This window comes from Cebidichthys violaceus, unplaced genomic scaffold, assembly GCF_023349555.1.
Source record: "Cebidichthys violaceus isolate CVI_PGR_0920_01 unplaced genomic scaffold, fCebVio1.0.p SCAF_3, whole genome shotgun sequence".
Lineage (NCBI taxonomy): Eukaryota > Metazoa > Chordata > Actinopteri > Perciformes > Stichaeidae > Cebidichthys > Cebidichthys violaceus.
Window position 1 is genome coordinate 9151958 of NW_027176483.1, and position 20486 is coordinate 9172443.

Below are 20486 nucleotides of genomic sequence, written 5' to 3' on the forward strand. Positions count from 1 at the left end.
CCACTAATTGGAACTCTAAATCATTGTGTCACCTGTCACTCAAGGCAGCGCGTGCAAAGGAGGGTGTGGGAATCCATAGACTGGCTGTGATCTCCAGCTTAGGGAGGGACAAGACTAGTGGAGGTGGCCTGTGCTCAGCCTTCAAAGCAGAGAAATCCTAATGACAGCAGGCTGCAGAGGACAGAGGAGTACACCATGTCCTTTGCCAGCTAGTTCACTCTAATGCAATGGTAAGGGACCTAAAGGCTGCACCAGCATGGCTGCCGATCTCCCATTGGTGTGCTTATTAATAGTAGATTGTGAGTTGGTTGCAGTCACTGGCATCCTGCCGTAACCCTGTCCACCCAGTTCACCATCAAGTTTATTTATTTTGTTCAGTCATATTGTCATTCTTACTACAGTTAACTCCCACTGTTGGCCTAAGGCAGGTGTAGACGTATGTGCTTCCTCCGATACACATGGTGTCGCCAGCTGCTTCAGCACAGGACGCTTTACAATATTCTTCTCTGATCCTAACCCCCTTTTGTGCAGGCGCCTCAACCAACCAATACGAGTCACTCATTAGGGGACAAGGACGAGATCCTCAAACAGTCAGTTGTGTCCATCCAGTTGTGTGGATGTAGGAACAGCATTGAGGATTTAATTCTGGCCTTGAGCCCTGCATCATTTCACCCCTGGAATTGAATCCCTCTTGATGGCCCCCCTCACTTGTGTCTCCAAAATCCGTCCTGCAGTGTACAGTTTTATAGATGAATCCTCCAACAGGCATTTCACCAAGCAAGAACCTTGTGTCAAGTTTATTTAGAACAGTAATGATTGTATTAATGAATTAAAGCTAGTTGGACAGAGTTGCAGATTTGGTTGTAGCTTGGTTGGAGACGGGAAGAGTTTTGATTCTCCTGCCAGTCTCTCCTTTAATGAAAGTGGAGACCCCCCAATGAGACCAACCTAAAGGGAGAGAGAGAGAGAGAGAGAGAAAAGGGGGGCGAAGTGTAGAGATGGGGTGGAGTGTGGTTGAAGAAAAGCGAAGTGTGGCTTGGAGTAGGTGCTGTCAGAATATATAGAGTGCATAATTGGAAGCTGGGAGGCGATAGTTCTGGGGGGGTCCTTCCTCTTGAACTTCAGTTACGATCATAAATCCATTCAGTTTTACAGTTGCCTTGCTCCTCATACTGTACACAGACCCAGTATGACTATAAATAAACAGTTCAGTAAGCTTTGGAGAAGTGCAATGAACCTTCACTGTCTTTCTGTCTGCAACTATTCAGACTATATTATTCCTAATTTTGGTCTGCCAGAGTCAGCATTTATTACCATGCTGATTCTTTATCTCATGACTTTGCATTATTTCTACATCAGGGTGAGGACTGTGCTACAGTGTGTCCTCCTGGACTCTACGGACCAAGCTGCATGTCCACCTGCTCATGCCATAATCACGCTTCCTGCTCTCCGGTCGATGGCTCCTGCATCTGCAGGGAAGGTACAGTACGGTTGACTCATGGTTAAAGGTTCAAAGCAACTCCTGAGCTTTATAAGATATGCTACACATGCTGCACTGTATACACGGATACATCTTACAAGGATGCACACATACAGACTTTACTAAGTAGGCTTTTTCGTAGACATTCTTTCACACAACCGGCAGATGATTGCTGCCTTTCATTTATTCCCTGCCTGCTATGTTCAGTTTTCTTTTTAATGAATAAAATATCATACAAGCAATTCTTAATGAATATATTGTTTAGGAAACATTTGGTGCCAATCCCTCATGTTGAGCCATTTCATTATATAAGTAAAAAACCTTGACCTGCTCGAGGTGCTACAGGAAAAATCATGGGATCATCCTCTCTCTGTCTTTGTCCACAAAAAATGTCATCATACTCCATCATGTAGTTGTTGAGATATTTCAGTGTTGACCAAAGTGTAGGACTGTCAAAAACACATCCCTAGAGCCATGCTTGGCAACAAATACATTTTTAAATAACAGAATTAATTTTTTGTCTTTCATATCCCTTGAATGATATCCTTAAACCAGTTACTCTAATTTATCTTGAAGGTTCGAACCCCAGGTTGGGAGCAACCATGATTTGGGTTTTTCAGTTCAAAATAGTCTTTTTTACTTTAGTTAGTTTAAAATTGTAACTGAAATACAATGTGGCTGTATCCACAATACTTGGTTTATAAATGGCTCTGCTCTCTCTCTAACCCCAGGCTGGCAGGGTATGGACTGCTCCATCCTCTGTTCCAGTGGTACGTGGGGTCTGGGCTGTAATCAGACATGCTTATGTGCCAATGGAGCTGCATGTGACCCTATGGATGGCATCTGTACATGTTCACCTGGGTGGAGGGGAGAGCACTGTGACGAGTCCTGTCCTGTAAGTCTGTCTTTTAACTGAGCGGCAAAGAATCCTGCGGGTCTTGAACTTGGACTGTCTCATTGTGCCACAGTGTGGAGTTTTAAAGATATAACAGCGAGTGTTTATCGTTGTCAGGACGGCACCTATGGGTTGGAGTGTCGTGAGCGCTGTGACTGTAGCCATGCTGATGGTTGTGATCCAGTGAGTGGCTACTGCCGCTGCTACCCCGGCTGGACAGGTCAGTATTGCTGTTCGAAAAAATAACTAATCGGAGCAGGGACAGACATGACCTCTGAGATCCAAACTGTTTTTATATATCCTCCTCATCAAATCAAAGACATGAGGTGCTAGTCAGCCATACTTATTTACCAAAAGGGAAAATATACTGGGGCACTCATGATTTGTGTTTTACAGTATGTTTACAGAATGTCTCAGCAGTGTTTTGTTAATTAAATGTTCAATTTGTTTTTGCCACTGAGCCGGCAGGGTATGAGAATGAGAAATGTTGAGAATTGAGCTCTAAATTAATTATCTTAGCTAACACACTGGATGCTAGTATGCAATCATGCTTATGTTGCATCCCTTATTGGTTATACACAACGTCTGAAGTGACTCACTGGGTAAATATTTGTAGAGTGAATCAAATTATTGGCCCAGAATGCTCTCATGAGTTTTAAACTTAGCCTCTGATATTTTTTATTTTTGGCTCTGTTAATTATTTAAAGTTCCAGGTTGTTGTGCAATCTGACTGAACCAACTGCCACATAGAGGATTTCTTAGTTGTCATAGGCTCTTTGTTTGATTTCTTGTCATTTCAATCATTTGTTTACAAGAAAGGAGGTAGAGGTATGAATGTCACAGCAAGGGTGAGGATCATTATGCTTAAAAATGAAGCCTCGCATCTGAATGTCAAATACAGGGGGCTGGCTGAGGACCTGGTCTCTGAGCCTGGGTGGAGAGGTGCAGTCAGGGAGGGAATAGATTCAGCAGGAAAGGTCAAGCCTGTGAGCTCTCAGCAGCCCACTCCATTCAGCCTCCTGAGCTTAGGGCATTTATTCTGGGAAACAATGTGGGTTTTATTATCTGCAAGAACGGAGCTGGCAAAACAGGCCTCTCATGCTCTGAATCCTGCACAAGTTGGGACCATCTGTCAGCCTTAATTGAGTCACCGGGGTGCAGGGCTGGGGGCAGCGTGCAACCCATTGGGCCGGACAAACACACATACACGCATGTGAATTGTAGAGGCTTGACAATGGGCTCTCTGAAGGAACGAGCACCTAGAGAGAGGAAGATGTCGGTTTCGTCACAGAACTGAGTCAGGAATGGAATAAAATGGCTATTTACAGAAAGGCTGGAGATATCTTTTTTTCTGTAAACACTGACATATCACTGAGCATGGTAGCCTCAGAGTTGTTACGGCATCCTACTTTGCTGTCAACTTGCTGTTTGTTTTATTCTGTGGGTTTTGTGAACTGTCAAGAAGCTTGACTCTAGGAGTGTGTCCAGTAAGTCGTCTGTGACCCACATAGTTGTTGCTGAACTGTCGTAAGCCTGACATCAGCCTATACAAAGATGTAAGAGAGCGCTGTGATTGGACACTTGATGCACAGGCTTCATGCTAGTCCATGTTAAATAGGACTTCACCTTTTATTTGTGAAGAGATTCCATGTCATAGAGCAGTCAATGTGAGTGTGTGTTTACATGCACTGAGAGAGAGACTTAAAGAGGGAGAGAGAGAGAGGTTTGCTTTTCTCTGCTCACTCTCTACAAATTGGATAGTGGGACCTCTGGCACTTCTCAGCGCAAAGCCTCCTTTGAAGACGCTTCAGTTCTGGCTTCTCTCAGTCTTTCTTCTTCTCCCTCGCTAGGCATCCAAAGCCCCTCTGTTTGTCACCATTAGACTGAAAAGTGTGATGCTCTGTCCGTATTCATTTTCTGACAGTAAAGGCAGTCCGTTTTTTTCTGCCTGGCCTAGCAGAACCTCAAACACACTTGCACACAAGCCTTGCCCTCCTTTTGATGTCCATGGCCGGGCCTCAGACTAAATCACGGCTACCATCCCCCCTCCTCATCAGCACTAACATTTCCTCTCCTTTACTCCTCCGTCTCAGCCCTAAGGCGCCATGGTTACTGTATAACATCAGTCCCCAGAGTTTAGCCCAGGTTTAATTCAAAGGTACTGCACTAATGCTGCTTTAATGGCCATACCATTCTCAGATATTCTCTCTCAAAGAAAATTTCAAATGAGGTTTCGAACTAAGGGCTGGTGCTTGAAAAGTTGCAGAGTTTGTGCGTGTGCGTGAATATCTGACTCTACGTGTGCATATGTGCCTGAGTGTTTGCAGCAATATATTTTATTTTATTTTATGAGCCTGCGTGTATGTACAGTACATGTGATTTACCCATTTCTGAAGGCATGCTTATGACCGAGAGAAAACAGGCTGCCTCGACGGATGTGCTAATGCATTCATGTGCACAGGGAAAGCACTGTATGGAGGCAGTGTTTTGCGTTTGTTGGTTGGAGCTGCGCCAAACACCCAGTGATACTTCCAGACTGCTCTTGTAGCCCGAGTACTTCCCTTCGGCTCTGTACACTACCTCGGCTCTGCTGAAAGAGAATGGGAGACAGGCTGGGCCTCTCTGGAGACCCAACCCTGTTAATCAACACAGTGCACTGGCAGGGAGCCCCAGTCAGATCAAAAATAAAATACATTTAGAAAGGAGAAACAGAGTCTGAAAGGATGTGCTGAACTAAAAAAAAAACACACTCCAAACAGCAGCTTCTTCATTCAGGACTGAAATCAAGCGAGGATCCATGCTGGGTGAAAAGCCCTCCACAGATTCACTGTGATCAGGCATTGTGAATGCTGTTCTTTGATGATGTGTTTTTACAGATGGCAGGCTCTTAAGAATATTTCAGCCTACCACTCTTAGCCTTCTTAGTGTGCATTCGCTGAATATTTGTGTAATGTTCCCGCAGGAATCCACTGTGATAACGTGTGCCCACAAGGCTTCTGGGGCCCCAACTGTTCAGTCAGCTGTTCCTGTCAGAACGGAGGATCCTGCTCTCCAGAGGACGGTACATGTGTGTGTGCACCTGGCTACAGGGGGACGTCCTGCAAAAGAAGTGAGCCTCTTTCTCTTTTTTCCCAAGCAACCTCTCTTTATCTAAGCCTTTTAAGTAATAATGGCACGAGCTTTAGGACGGCGCCATAACAAACTCCATCCCAGTATTGACCTTGCTTTGATTCTTTGCAGAATTGTTGAAGGGTGAGCCTGCTGAGGAAGAGCACTTAGTTGTCGGTCATAACTGCTTGAGTGTAAACCCTTCATCACTGCTATCACTTAATCACAGTGTCTTTACCCCTACAGCAACACACACACACACACACACACACACACACACACACACACACACACACACACACACACACACTCCTCATCCGCTGCCCTGTCCTCAACAACCAATGCACAGTGGGAGACTCACAGTCCTCGTCCAAGGCTCATCAGAGGGCGTGCTCACTGGGAGTGCTAGCTCTGGTTTCTGAATGGGGTCTGTCTGGGGCCGCTCTCAAGTGATGAGCTCACTGATTAGGAGTGATATTCACAGTCACAAACCTGTAAACTTCAATTTGAGTGGAATGTAAAACAATCTCTCTCAACCTCTCTCTCTTTCTTTCTTTCTATCTATCTCTCCCTCTCTCTGTGTATGTGTGAGAGAGGGAGAGGAAGTTATTACTCCTCCAAATTCAATGTTTACACAGATAATGTTCTCATCAGGTGAAAACCTCCTAACTGCAGTTTTACTGTTTTTCCTGTTGAAACTTTAATTGGAGGATTACATGCTTCTCAAGATGATAAAGGCGTATCACACCTGGTGCTTTAAATCAAATCAAAACCCAAGGGGTAAAGTTAACATTGCATGGTTGTAAAACAGCAAACCGAGGCTGTGTTTGTCTAATCCTAAAAAGGTTTCTTATTGTAAAAAGACCTGACTGTCTTTTGAGAATGGTGATTATTAGAGTAGGAATCTAAGCAAATCAGCGGCTATGAAAATAGAAACATAACATGAAATTTTTACGTTCTCACTGAACTGAAATGAAAAAAATTTTGTTGTTGATTTTTTTAGAATTGCAGTCTCTTATCATGGTTGCTCAGTTAATGCTCTTTGTATAAAATGTTAGTATAATTACCTTTATACCCCATTTTGAATATATCTTAATGGTCCACATTCTTTCAATAACATCTGCATTAACGCACATTTGTGTGTTTTATAGATGATCAAAACTTAACATAAAACAGACTTTCCCCATTCTCTTAACTACTTTACTACTCCATTTCTGGCAGCAGATGAAATGGAAGTGATTACAATAAAGACTGACTTTTCTGTTTTCTCCCCCACCCTTTGCTGTCTCTTCTCATCTTTTTTGATTTAATTCTTCTGGCCTTGATTTTTTTCTATACTCCCTTGATCACTCTTGTCATGCCCTGTTTCATTATTATATACCCCTTGTTCCATCCAATGTTGTCGACTGATTCCCTCTGCTCTCCTGCCACGCTCTGCCGGCTGCAGTCTGCTCTCCGGGGTTCTACGGGCATCGTTGCAGCCAGTCGTGTCCGCAGTGTGTGCACAGCACCGGGCCGTGCCATCATGTCACGGGCCACTGTGAGTGCCTGTCTGGCTTCTCCGGTTCTCTGTGCAACCAAGGCAAGTAGCCTTTTCTCTCCCTTTGACCTTTTCCTGCTGTTTCACTTCCTGTCAAATTCATTCACGTTAAGCTTTTAGTCGTTGCTACTGGAAAACGGTATGTTCATTTTATATCTGAAAATGTCTGGCATTTGGTCTAGACAGGAAATTAACAAATGTTCAGGGAATATCATTGATTATAAGAAAAAGTAAGACAATAATGTATAATAGTGAAAATGGTGCATCAAAGGTGTGCTGATGCCTTCAATAACTAATAATATGTAAGGTTCATTTTTTATGTCCAAAAAGTCCTCCTGCCACAGCATTTTGTGAGGGCACATGTACGTTTCCTTCGGCCCTTGCTGTGCTCAGTGTTCTTTTAAAATCAAATGGATGACCTGCTGTTTCTCCCACTGGCATCTTAGCCTTGAGACTTTGAATAATGGTTATTATCAGTGCACTACAGACCAAAAAGAAAAAAAACAACCTTCAACAGAAACCGGAATATTGCTGAGACCGACTTTTCTTTAGACAAAGAACATGTCAAGTAAATGCTGCTGTCCCTCTGCCTAATTCTGCAAAGAGAACTGCATGTAAATTGCTTTTTATGCACACACAGAGCCAAAGAAACAACATGTGCAGAAGAGACGTCTTCTTGTTAAGGGTAATTGGAAGGCAACCAGGCAAACTTTGTTTTCTTAACTTTTGCCTCAGCGATGTTGTTTGAATCACATAGGTAGATCTTGTTGACAGAAAACATCCTTACAGTTCATTATTTTAGCCTCAGATGTGTTTGATTAAGGTTTTGTACTTTTCAAAATCATGAGTACTTTTATCACATCTTATATACATTTTAAATACAAGAGTGTTGACAATATCATAAATGTGTTATTTGTAAAAAAGTGTTTTTCATGATGATGTAGTCATTAGCATTGTTGTATTAAAGCCTCAGACATTTTAAAGGAAACTCATAAAGAGATTGAGACATGTAAATATGTCAACATGTTAAATATTTGGGTTGACATGTTAAATGTTTAATTTAAATTCAAAGTATCATCTATTCAAAAGCAGATATGTTAACCATTTGTCCAATATTGACTCATGCGATGCTTTATGTGACCAAGGGTATGTGTTGTGTCAACGTATCCTCAAAGTGTAGTGGATTCTGCTCTCCATCACGTGTTTAGAAATGACACCTACATATAAACGTACTGTAGATTTGGTTTTAATGATTCAGTATTTTTTTTAATAAATTACAGAAAGGCAATGGGAAACTTTTTAATTCTCTGTCATGGCTTTGAGCAATGTCTTACAAATAAAAGTTTAATAGGTTAGCTGAAAAAAGAAAAGAAAAGAGCCCTAATTTGTCTGGACTGTAATTACTGGTGAGAAGGCGTTAAGCCACGAGGGACGAAGGTGGCCAACAACATGCACAACTTGCGTCCTCACTCGCCCTGTGTCCAGCACACAAAGTCCCAGCCTAATGAAGCTCTCCCAGTGTGTTGAGCCTTGAATCCCAGAAGCAGCAGTATGGGGAAGCCAACCTCATGGCCTAATGACAACCTGCTTGAAGGAGCTTGAAAGAGCTCTCAAGAAGAGGGGAAAGCCAGTTGAAATGTATTCATTAAAATCACCTCACATTAAAATGAGTGAGACCCATTTCTATCACAGTCAGCCACCTTATCTGATATTTCTTACGCTGGGCTATTCTTTTTTTATAAGACCTTTGATGTATCTGCTGGTGCTGCTGCTGCCTGATCCTGATGGTTATACACACCTTGGTACAATTTGTCTCACGGGCCAACAAGAAAACACAATGGAGGCTTCATTGGAAATGAGATCTTTTATTGAAGAGTGCCAGAGAGCATTGAAATATTAATTTCATAAAAAATGTATACAGTGGTCTGTGTACATGGTCTATTTTAATTCTGTGGCACATCACTCATCCCACTCTAGTGAGCGGAAATGGGGCAGTTGTGCCACTGGAGGCAGTGACTGACTCCTCCTTTTGTTTAAACAGATCACTTCACTTCATGTCCACTCAAATAAAACAGTATTATCCATGAGAGGAATATGTTTACACAACCTTTCACAGAATGAGTTTGATGTCATAATATTAATCGATTTTACTAGTCTTTGAATGTAAGTGATAATATGCAGATGAGGGTTGTTTTGTGAAGTGTTTTTTTGTGTTTGTGTGTTTTGCAGTCTGCCCAAGTGGCAGGTATGGGAGGGTCTGCGCTGAGATCTGCCTCTGTACCAACAACGGCACCTGCAACCCCATCGATGGCTCCTGCCAATGCTTCCCTGGATGGATAGGAGAGGATTGCTCTCACGGTATGACTTTTCTCTTCCATCCTGTGTTTGATTACCTTTTTTTGTCCGATTTTTTCCCTCTCATTGTCTGTCTCCACTCCTAATTTCTCCCTCACAAACCTTATACCTCACATTACCTTTATACTCATTAATCATTTTCATGAACCTACATATTCCAAGAAATACCCTCATCCCCAGCTGATTTAAAACTGATAGCTTTCTTAAGTGATTGTTACAATACATTGTGCTCTCTGATTTACAGCGCTGTAGGCCAAAGATCATTAGCAGAGCTTTAAGACGTCATGCCATGGAAAATTAATGTGTGTTATTTTTATTGCAATAACTAATTAAAGCAAAAAAAAGTTATTATCAGATGGATGTTACATCGCCAGTGCTTTTAAGTTATTTAACCTAACACATCTGCTCGTCGTCTCCTCGTCTGGTCGTGATGCAGCAATTTCCCAACTTCCGTGACAAATTTCTCCTATGGGAGATAGTAGTCTTGCACTTAACTTTAACTAATGGGCTAGTGACAATATTGTATGTGTGGAAAATATTTAGGCATTTCCTCAAAATTCAGTGTTGTGTGTTTCATGTATGCATAGGGGCATAGAGTTTGTGTGGGAGGGTGTGTGACCGTGAGCTTGACTGTCTCTCTGGCGTCTGCAGCCTGTCCCTCTGGGCACTGGGGCCCTGATTGTCTCAACTCGTGTAACTGTCACAACGGAGCCCAGTGCAGCGCCTATGATGGAGAGTGCAGGTGCAGCCCCGGCTGGACCGGACTCTACTGCACACAGCGTGAGTCTCTCCCATCCAGTTAATAGACACACAGTGGCATCTACTGGCACTCAAACAGAACTGCAGTAGATGACAAGTGAGAATCATTTCTTTAGAGACCGGGCAACTAGGTGATTTTTATTTGCAATTTTCTAAGGAATGACACTAATGGTCACTTCATTCATTTGCTAATTATATATTCCAGTCATTCACCAACGGCTAGTGCATATCATCTACATCAGTCAACTAATTTGAATTACATTATATATCACCCTAAGGGTCTTTTTCTTGTGGGTCCTGCTGTTGTGCATGGAAATGTCTTTTGTTTTAGCCGTTTTCCTTTTTCTCTCACATATTTTATATATATATATATATTTATATATATATTTATATAAATATATATATATATAAATATAAATATATATATATATAAATATAAATATATATATATATATATATAAATATATATATTTACTATTTCCAGTTGTCTTGTTCTTTATTTGCACCTACATGTTACATTGACATGTTAACCAGACTTTCTGCTGAAGCAGGAAATCTTTCATTTAATTCACATTGTCCTTTATTGAGTATGCTGCAGACACATTGAATAGTATTGATTTCCGTGGCTCCCTGCAATATGACCTTGACTCTTTACATTGTTTTCCCCTCCCTTTGTTTTCTCCACCCCTCCCACCCCAACATTTTATACATCTCTGTCCCAGGCTGTCCTTCAGGGTTCTACGGCAGGGACTGCTCGGAAGTCTGTCGCTGCCAAAACGGCGCAGACTGTGACCACATCACTGGCCAGTGTGCTTGTCGAACAGGCTTCATTGGGACGAGCTGTGAGCAGAGTTGAGTGGGCCCAACACATTTTAGCACTGAGCAAAATGACTCTGTGTGTGTGTGTGTATGTGTGTGTGTGTGTGTGTGTGTGTGTGTGTGTGTGTGTGTGTGTGTGTGTGTGTGTATGTGTGTGTGTTCTATAAACACTTTGTCTCCCACTCTAAGTGCATTAATTTTGATGGATGTAGTAATGCACCTCTCTCCCATGCAGAGTGTCCTGCTGGTACGTTTGGATATGGTTGCCAGCAGCTGTGTGAGTGCCTGAACAATGCTACCTGTGACTATGTGACTGGAACGTGCTACTGCAGCCCCGGATATAAAGGCATCCGTTGTGATCAAGGTGAGAGGTGATCGAGATGATCGAGGCTCATCACTGTATTACCACTCAAATACTGATGTGTAAACAACCAATGATCTGTGTTTTTTCTGTAGCAGCTCTGATGATGGAGGAGCTGAACCCGTACACCAAGATTAGCCCAGCACGAGGCTCTGAGCGACAGTCGGCAGGGGCCGTCATGGGTGTCATCTTTCTACTCCTCATCATTATGGCCATGCTCAGCCTGTTTGTGTGGTACAGACAGAGGCAGAGGGACAAAGGCCATGAGATCCAGCCCAGTGTGTCCTACACACAGGCGATGCACATCACCAACACAGACTATTCCCTGTCTGGTAAGATGTTTTACAGACCACTCAAAATATATGCTCACTGTGGACGGATGCTGCATACTGCGATGGACAAATGTGGAGCTGCAATGATTAGTGAATTAATCGATTAGGCGAGAAATTTCATTTCTCAAGCAAAAATACCAAACATTTCATTGCCTTGTATGATAGTAATCTGAATGTATTTGGGGTGTTGGTTGGTCAAAACCAGCTTCGCTTTGGGCATCTCACCTGTTGTTTGAACCCTCAGAGTGTGGCAGTACTGTTGCGATGAGGACCAGCGCCGCTGAGGTCAATCAGAGCCAGGGCAGCAGTGGCCAGTGCTTCTCCAACCCTAGTTACCACACTGTGGCCCAGTGTAACGTTGTCTCAACCATCTCCAGCAACCTGGATGGCACTCTGACCCTCAAAGTATGGCCACTCTCAACATGTATTAACATACAATTTAATCATACTACAGTATAAAAGCAACACAAAAACTGTGCTCTTTCTTTCAGTCAAGCACTCTGAAAAGTCGAAATGGCTCAGAATGGAGAGCCTACTGCAACCTCAACGACCTCGGTCAGTTTCTCTTACTTACTATAACACTCCACATACAGCCGGGATGTTTGGACTTTGTAGAATCCTTACTTCAAGGGCAAAGACCCTTGTGTCGTTAGCACAAACCTCATATAGGCACCAGTGTGGACCCTCCTGTGAATGAAGATGAACCAGGGGTTTCTTGTTAGACATAACCTTTGCTCTGATTTTGATAAGATATGCGGGTGGGACAGAGAAAGCTGTGGTGAGGAGGTGAATAGGGTTGACTGTGGGCTCATTAGTCCTCTTTCACTTCCCCCAGTGGCACATTTCTCAGTGATGGCTTACACTGGGTCAGATACTACACTCCTTGGTTGTGAATTAAAATTAAGCGTCACAAAAAAAATTACTTCTGGTTTAAAAACCCACATTTTAACCTTATAAACAATACATTAACATTTCATAAGGGGTTTATAACACTCTGCAATGTAGTTGTGAGCAAGTGTAAATAATGATTAATGTATTTTTCAAAACCTACAGCTCCTCCTTCTGTGGGCATTAGGACTGGTGTATAAACATATAATGAATGACAATATAGTAAAACACAGTTGTAATAATATAAAATGTCTTCGTAGGAGACAAATACTGTACATGTAATAAACTCTTATATATATGTCTATATACGTATATATATATATATATATATATATATATATATATATATATATATATACGTATATATATATATATATGTATATATATATATATATACATATATGTATATATATATATATATATATATATATATATATATATATATATATATATATATATATATATATATGGATTTCAGGCTTGTTACTGCTGAGCGACATGCAAAATCCCCAAAATCTATGATTCATTTTTTTGTAATGCTTTACTTAAAAGATATCTCAATCTGCACATTTTGATTTTGTGTTAAAGCAGACAGCAGATCAATCATAATGACAGGTCCCTCTTAAAAAAAAAAAGTCTTGGATGTACATCCTGCTGTACTTAAGTAATGGACTGATGTAGCCTTAACAGGCTTGTCCTCTCTTCGTGATGTGTTGTTGTTTGGCAAGTATCCCGTTATGACCACAGTTGATTATATAAGCTTGTAAGTCTTGGGGGAATGTGATAGCAAGCAGGTGAAACATCCAGTATCTCCTCAAATTCATGTTTCTCGTATTCTTCTAAATAAAGACATACTACATTGAACATTTTTAATGATGTATTCCCTGTCAACCCTCTCACATTAGGGGAATGAATTCAAATGTTGTGTTTGACTATCATGTTTTGACATTTGCTACAGATGTTCAACAGGGAGAAACACAGAGAGGCTCCAAACAAGGTAAGTCATTAATTTAATTTTAGTTTAGTTTGTGTGTGTGTGTGTGGGTGTGTGGGCAGACATACTGCGTGTGGAATCCTGTTCAGCTTCACCAGCACCAATATTACAAAATTATTTTTATGCTCAACATCCCATGTATCAATTTCCCCATTTGGTTTCTATTCCCCTCAGAGACTCTCTGACCCAAAATCCCATATCCTTATATTCTCCATGATTTATGTGAAAACTCTCTGTGCTTTGGACAAGATCATGGTGGGCTAAGGTTTTGTTCCAACGGTTATTGCTCTCCATGGCTCAGTGCCCAGTACTGTGAATGTGGGGGACCCAGGGGTGTGGAGAGTGGTCTGAAGGAGCTTTGCTGCGGTCTCTAATGAGGCCTCTTATCAGACTGATGAGACTGTTATGGATGAGATGAGCCTTCAACTCTCTCCCCTTTGTACTCTGATTACTATATACCACCATTTGTCACCTGTCGGAGACAAAAGAAGTACAACTTTTTCAGAATGGCAACGATAGTCATTGCCATTCTCCAGGCCGCAGACTCTGTCTGTTTAAATTTTAGTCCAGCATTAATACCACTGCAATAAGTCAGTGACAATCCATCCATCTTTGTTGATGCTGAATATGTCCTTGTCTCGCGGCTACTGCAGATTACATCAAGGGCTCCATGTGCGGCAACAGCTCCTGCTCCCTGAATAGTGAGAATCCATACGCGACCATTAGAGACCCACCAGGGCTGGCTTGCAAGCACACAGAGAGCAGCTATGTGGAGATGAAGTCCCCCTCCCACCGTGAGGTGCCCTTTGGAGGCACTGCCACCCTCCTGGGCAGTGCAAGCAGGAATGTCTATGATGTTGGTGAGTGTGTTGTTGCTCTGGTGTGTGGAGCTCAACAGGGTCCTGCAGCTTATAGCCTCTCTGGTCATGTCCCCTGCTGTGAGCCTGTACAGACTTTGTAAGTCTTGATAAGAGGAAATGTGAGCCGCCTCTCGATTGCATGCACCTCTCTTTTCTCCTTTGTTCCTCATCCTGTGCCTGCCACTCTTGAGCCTCAGTGTTTCTTACCTACCTCTCCGACTTGTTTCCTTCCTTCTTTCCTAAACTATCACAGAGCCAACAGTGAGTGTCCTGCAGGGACCCAATGGAATGGCCACCGGCTTTTCCCAAAGCCCCTATGACCTCCCTCGCAGCAGCCACATCCCCAGCCACTATGACATACTGCCCATGCGTCACAGCCCCACACACACACCCCCGCCTCCCCCAGAAAGCCCCAGCTCCCTGCTCTAGAGGGCGAACCCTCCGTCCGGCTCTGAAAGGGTGTCGGCATCCAGGCAACGGTCAGCCAACTTTCAACCAACGGCCCTCCCTCTGTCTCCGAGTGTGTTCAATTAGATACTGAAATGTTGAGATGGAGGGACAGCCACAGCTCTTCTGGACCCTGCACTCTTTGGCTCCCTCACTTACACTTTTTCTGTGGCCCTGAAGGAGAGAGGGGAGGAAAGAGTGTCACACACACCAGCGACCATTCAACCATTTTATTTTCTTATAGAACTGATCATTCAAACTGCTGCCCGGCCTCTTTATGGACCTCCTGAAGTGGAACATAATGGTTCCAAACAGTGCTAAGGGCAGCACACATGGATTGGGTGGACAGATTATTTACAGGGAGAGAGCTCACGCTCATTTTAAGCCCATGATATAGGTTTACTATTCTGGAGCAGCCAAGTGTTTATAATGCCCCATAAACGGAAGTGATTTTCTCCACAGGAAGGAAGGTATGGCAACCTTGACCATTTCAAAGCAGGTGAAGATTTACTACATACAGACATCAGAGTTTGTGAATTGTTACTGTGTGCAGCAGCTACAGATCACAACACAGCTGACATGAAGAGATTATGATCATTTGCTCTGAGGTGAAGAAATGTTCAGTCAAATAGTAGAGAACTCTCTGTTCTAAATGTGAAACATGGAAACGCGGCTGAGAGTGATCCAAGTCTGATAAAGCATGGATAAATCGTAAAATATTGTAATGGTCCTTTTATTCACTGTTATCCAGGAATGATCACACAGTTAAAACTAAGGCGTAACATTTTGTGTGTAACTCCAGAGCTTCTTTTAAGTTGCAGTGTAAATGAGGCCTGGTGTATCCAGAGATGCATTCAGGTCACCAGTGTTTAAGCATTATGCCGTTACTAAGCGATACACACATACAGTAGGTCTCAAGTTTGGATTTTCTCCCCACACTGATGAGGGTATCAGATATTGTGTTGTTTTCTATGTGAAAGCATTTTTCTTGCAAATGTCTTAGTTTACATTTTTTAATTATTGGGTGTTAAAAAGGGATTACTTTGACCTTTTATGTTTTGTATTTATACAGCTAATTGCTTTATTTATTAATTTATATTAGTGATGGTGACTTTTTATCAATGTGACACTAGAATTAAAAAAAAGATGAGCATGATCAGATAATGGATACCCACTGATGTAGATAACACACAATTTATCTTCTTGTGAGATGATCAGTGTCATTTTGTGTGTGTTTTTGAAGTTACTTAAAATGTTCTTTCTCTCTCTGTCGGATTGTAAATTGAAAATAAGGTTTTATCTGACCAAGTCAAGACCCACAAAGTATTTACAAAGGGAACCACACCGTATGTAAAAAGTCCATTTCTAAAATATTTTCTGTTTGTATCAGGCAAATTAAATTATTTATTAATTGAACTGAATTTATTCATTCACTATGTGAATTCCATTTCACCCTCTGTAGAAGCAATAACATGTTGACAATCGATGCCCAGACAGCAATTCATTAGTGCTGGACATTATGACATCTTTGACCAGTGTGGTGACAGTGGATCATATTTTACGTGACTGTTTTTCCTCCGAAGAAGGTTTTTTCCAGTTGCTGTCATATCAATGCTGCTTGTTGTTTTGGTACATACGTTTCAAATTAAAAGCCTATTCTGCCATCAGAAACATGTTTTGGTCAGGTTAATACCTGGATAGATAGAAGATGAATTTACGTCTTGTGTCGAATGTTAAACAGGATATGTCTCTCTTCATCTGTTGCTCTGAATATTGAAACATGAATGCCAATGAATGTTGACAAGCCTGATGAATGAAGGATTCCACTCTAACAAATAGGAAATGTTACTAATGTCTGTTACTGGGTGCCAAAATCTTGTCCAGAAAAATCATGGCCTCACATTTTTCTTGCTTCTTGATTCATGAAAAGGGACATTTTGTCAAAGTACTCCCATGTTAAATAAGCTTTTCGGAGAGGTTATCACAGGATTTATGCATCGTAGGTTTCACAGTTCTGTATAACTTGTAATTTAAACAGCGTTTTATTATTTTTAAGTTCTGTGAAGATGTTTTCAAAATGTCTTTTTATTTATTAATCCAATTATATAATACATAAAAATAGCAAACATATATTTGGCATGTAAAGTTATAGTGGAGTAATGTCTTCCTGTGCAGAGAATTAAGTCTCTCCGTCTGTGTCCGAGCTTTTTCGTTGTGAGCGTCCCTCACTGTCTAACTCACGGCCGCCATACTGCACTACTCGCATACAGTGGTTACAGCTGATAACGCCGTCCTGACTGACAGCTGTGTAGCTTAAACTAGCACCAACCCTCCGGTTCCCCCTCAGGTAAACATTGTTAGCTCTGTCAGCACATTCGTTGTTTGCACTGTTAGCTGAGAGCCGCCGACTCAGCTGTCGTCATGTTGAGAGGCAGTAGATTTGCTCCCAATTTAGCTTTTAGGACCTTTAAGTAAAATTGTGAATGCTGGACTTTTACTGGCAATGCAGTATTTCTACACATTGGTATAGCTACCTTTTCTTAAAGGATCTGAATAGGCTTCTTCTTTGAACACTGCACAGGTATCTCCACCAATGTTGCATTTCAAATAAACGTAGTGCTGACAGTTTTTTTTTTTTTTTTGCATAATTTAGCTTTAAAAAAGGCTATGGTTGAAGGTTTCAAGCCCGTTTCACCTCTGAACTGTAGCCTACATCACTGCAGTAAGGTGAGTATGAAAGCATTGGAGGTATGCAAAGACAGAATTGTTAGGGGGTGTGAAGCTACTTTTTAATTTCCTGTCTGGTGTGCTAAATCTAAAAATCTATAACATTTAAAAGCAGTTTAACGCATATGTTACATGACTGCAGTCTTTTCTATGAATGCACTGAACTCCTAGCACAGTTATTTAGTTCCTTTAGCCACAGCGTGGTCACTATATTCATGAAAACATGCATCTTATGCAGTTAAAACAATGCATAGTTAACCACAGTAACTCATAGTAAGAAGCAGCCTTTCTGAGCACTACACATGACAGACATGCTGCCGACAGCCAACAAGCCCTGAGTAATTTCCTGCAAGGAAATGCAGCCAGTAAGTCAAGAACCTGATGGACCAAATACAACCGAGTACTTCAGAGAGCGCTTGAAAGAGAGAGAAGCATGAAAATACAAGGTCACACTGCAGTGGGAGAGAGATATTTCGATTTTGCAGCTTGTTGAATATCCTCCCAACAATTAATGTGATTTCTCACAGCTCAGAGGGGACCGAGAGTTAAAGACGCCAACAGAACAGAGATTTTATTCAATTTATTCGACGTCAGATTGACAGCAGGGCAGAAAGGTGAAAAGTTTAAACAGTGTGAAAATGAAATGTCTCCCAGCACGACTTCCTAAAAAAGGTGCTGAAACTACTACTCGTGTTTAAATGTATCTGGAGAACACAGAGTCACCGTGATAGTAGAAAAAGCACATTTTTTGATTTATTGAGCCTTTTTCTCATTGTTCAACCAATCTGGACCAATCTGGATTAAGTTTCAATGCAAAGTACATTGACCATTAAATATGTAATTGTAAAGTTATTTCCCTCCTCTGCTCCGAGGATTAATAGTCTCACTGACACATTCACATCTGTACACAATCATGCTCCATCATTTCTAATTTCCTGTAGCAGCATCAACTGTTTCAGAGGAAAGATTTGTTTTCTAATTTGTATAATTTATACAAAGTTAGTTGCATATTATCACCCGATTATCTCACTATTGACAATTTTGCATTGCATGTTTTCTGGTGTAAAAAGGCAACTCAATTTAATATATGTAGCACATTTTATTAAATAAACATTAAAATTCTTAAAGCAACAAATAACGTGCAGAAGAATAAAATAAGAACATTTTACAATAACAAAGAAAAAAACCTACAAGAAAAGAAAAATAGTGAACCCCTCGCACACCTCACAAAAGTGTGAATGTACAAGTTAAATATCAATAAACCCTCATTCTCGTTGTCATGGAAGCAGACAGAAAGTGAACAGTAACTTTAATATGTTTAAGTTGAAAAGTGTTAAATTCCCAAACAATATATGTATTTGAATAAAGGTTCACATACTAAGGAAAAGGGTTTGCTGGAAAATGGTACTTTTATCTGTAATATACAAAGCCCTTGTCTACCAAACTAACAGAAAATATAAAATTGTGTCATAACAACAAACATTAGCAAAAAAGAGCGCATGTTTCTTTTCAGGCCAGAAGCCGAAGAGTTTCATGTAAAAATATCCCTCAGAAGGTTCATACGGTGTAGCATGCAACACATTGAATAAAACAGCCTGGACAATGTATCAATTGGAGGTAGAACTGTCTTTCAGCTGATTATTAAAATGTAAAATATTGCAGAGCCAACGAAGAACTGCAGGGACGTTCGCTTACTAATGCAGGCTTTGGGCGTAATCCTTTCTGCTGCAGTCAGCCTGTCAGCTACATCTTTCAGCCGAAGCTGTTTTTCACAGAAGCTGCCACCGGGAAGAGGCAATACCTCTAAATGCTCTGACAGAGTCCCACCTTTATTTTATTCTCAAGAGGCTGTACCTGGATGCTGACCACACTGCTGCTGGATAACCTGTCACCTTCACTTCAGTCTGACTTCAGCTGTTTAGAGCCACAGTGGTAGATTTATGTGGGGTGAGGAAAAATGAACACAAAACATTTTTGAAGGGATTGGCACACAACTACCTCTGTTAAAGTTTTGTATTATCCAGAAGAAATCAGGAGTTTAATCTGTGCTCAGTTTAATAGTGCATGTGCCATTTGACTGAACTCTGCTGTGGATGAGTCCGTATCAGAGCTCAGCTGCAGATCTTTATTGCAGTCACGTCCTGCTACAGGAACTGTGAGGATCCATCACACTAGAGCTGGATCTTTACTTGGCCACTCTTAATGCATAATCAGTATTCATCCCAGTGAGGGTGATCATTTTCACTTCTTCCTTGTCTATAACTGCTCCCAAACTCAAAATGTACCTTTACACACGCATATCCACACCAATAATCCCTTTAAAGATTAGTCTAAATTAGAATAAATAGAGAGGTTAGGAGGAGTCCGTGAGAACACTCTGGACGTTTACATATTAGTATAAACTGGGACAATTCAGACATTTGTCTGAGCAAAAGCTGATTACTACTCTTGTCACAAGTTTGGTGGAATTTAGCAATATCATCTACATCCATGAACTCATTGTAGTATATACCCACTTACTGAGGTGAATGTAGCAGGGAGATAGATGATCAACTTTATGCAGAAACATGCTTATTAAAATATTAAAATATTTAAATTGAATCAGTTGCCTTATAATTTCATAACATAAACGAGCAAAAGGGTTATTTATTATTAAACTCATTTAAGTGTAAATTGTTTACCCACTTTGAAGGCCAAAGTTTATCCAATCCCAAGTCATATTGTGAATTATATCAGGATTTAGTCAGGCAGCTAGAATATCATTATTAGGTGAAGCTAGGTGTTCATGCTGTAGCCCTTAATGACAGTTCAAAGGGCTTCACAGTGCCCCCATTATGAAAGCTCTAATTAAAGTAGCGTTCATTAGTCATAAGCATAGTCCCTCCCTGAGAACAATAAAAAAAAAACTCCTGCTAGAAATG

General features: G+C 41.2%; 1 protein-coding gene across 1 annotated transcript in view; it reads left to right on the forward strand.

The window, feature by feature from the left end:
• megf11 (multiple EGF-like-domains 11) overlaps positions 1-16495 on the forward strand; it is a 69730-nt gene extending 53235 nt beyond the window's left edge. Inside the window, exons 13-27 of the mRNA XM_068723631.1 lie at positions 1360-1480; positions 2212-2375; positions 2493-2595; positions 5338-5484; positions 6931-7065; positions 9253-9381; positions 10030-10158; positions 10860-10988; positions 11192-11320; positions 11413-11649; positions 11894-12054; positions 12141-12204; positions 13496-13534; positions 14185-14391; positions 14645-16495. Of these exons, the coding sequence (XP_068579732.1) occupies positions 1360-1480; positions 2212-2375; positions 2493-2595; positions 5338-5484; positions 6931-7065; positions 9253-9381; positions 10030-10158; positions 10860-10988; positions 11192-11320; positions 11413-11649; positions 11894-12054; positions 12141-12204; positions 13496-13534; positions 14185-14391; positions 14645-14820 (2070 nt within the window). The 3' untranslated portion in view covers positions 14821-16495. The remainder of the gene's footprint in view (positions 1-1359; positions 1481-2211; positions 2376-2492; positions 2596-5337; positions 5485-6930; positions 7066-9252; positions 9382-10029; positions 10159-10859; positions 10989-11191; positions 11321-11412; positions 11650-11893; positions 12055-12140; positions 12205-13495; positions 13535-14184; positions 14392-14644) is intronic.
• Positions 16496-20486: the final 3991 nt, after the last annotated feature.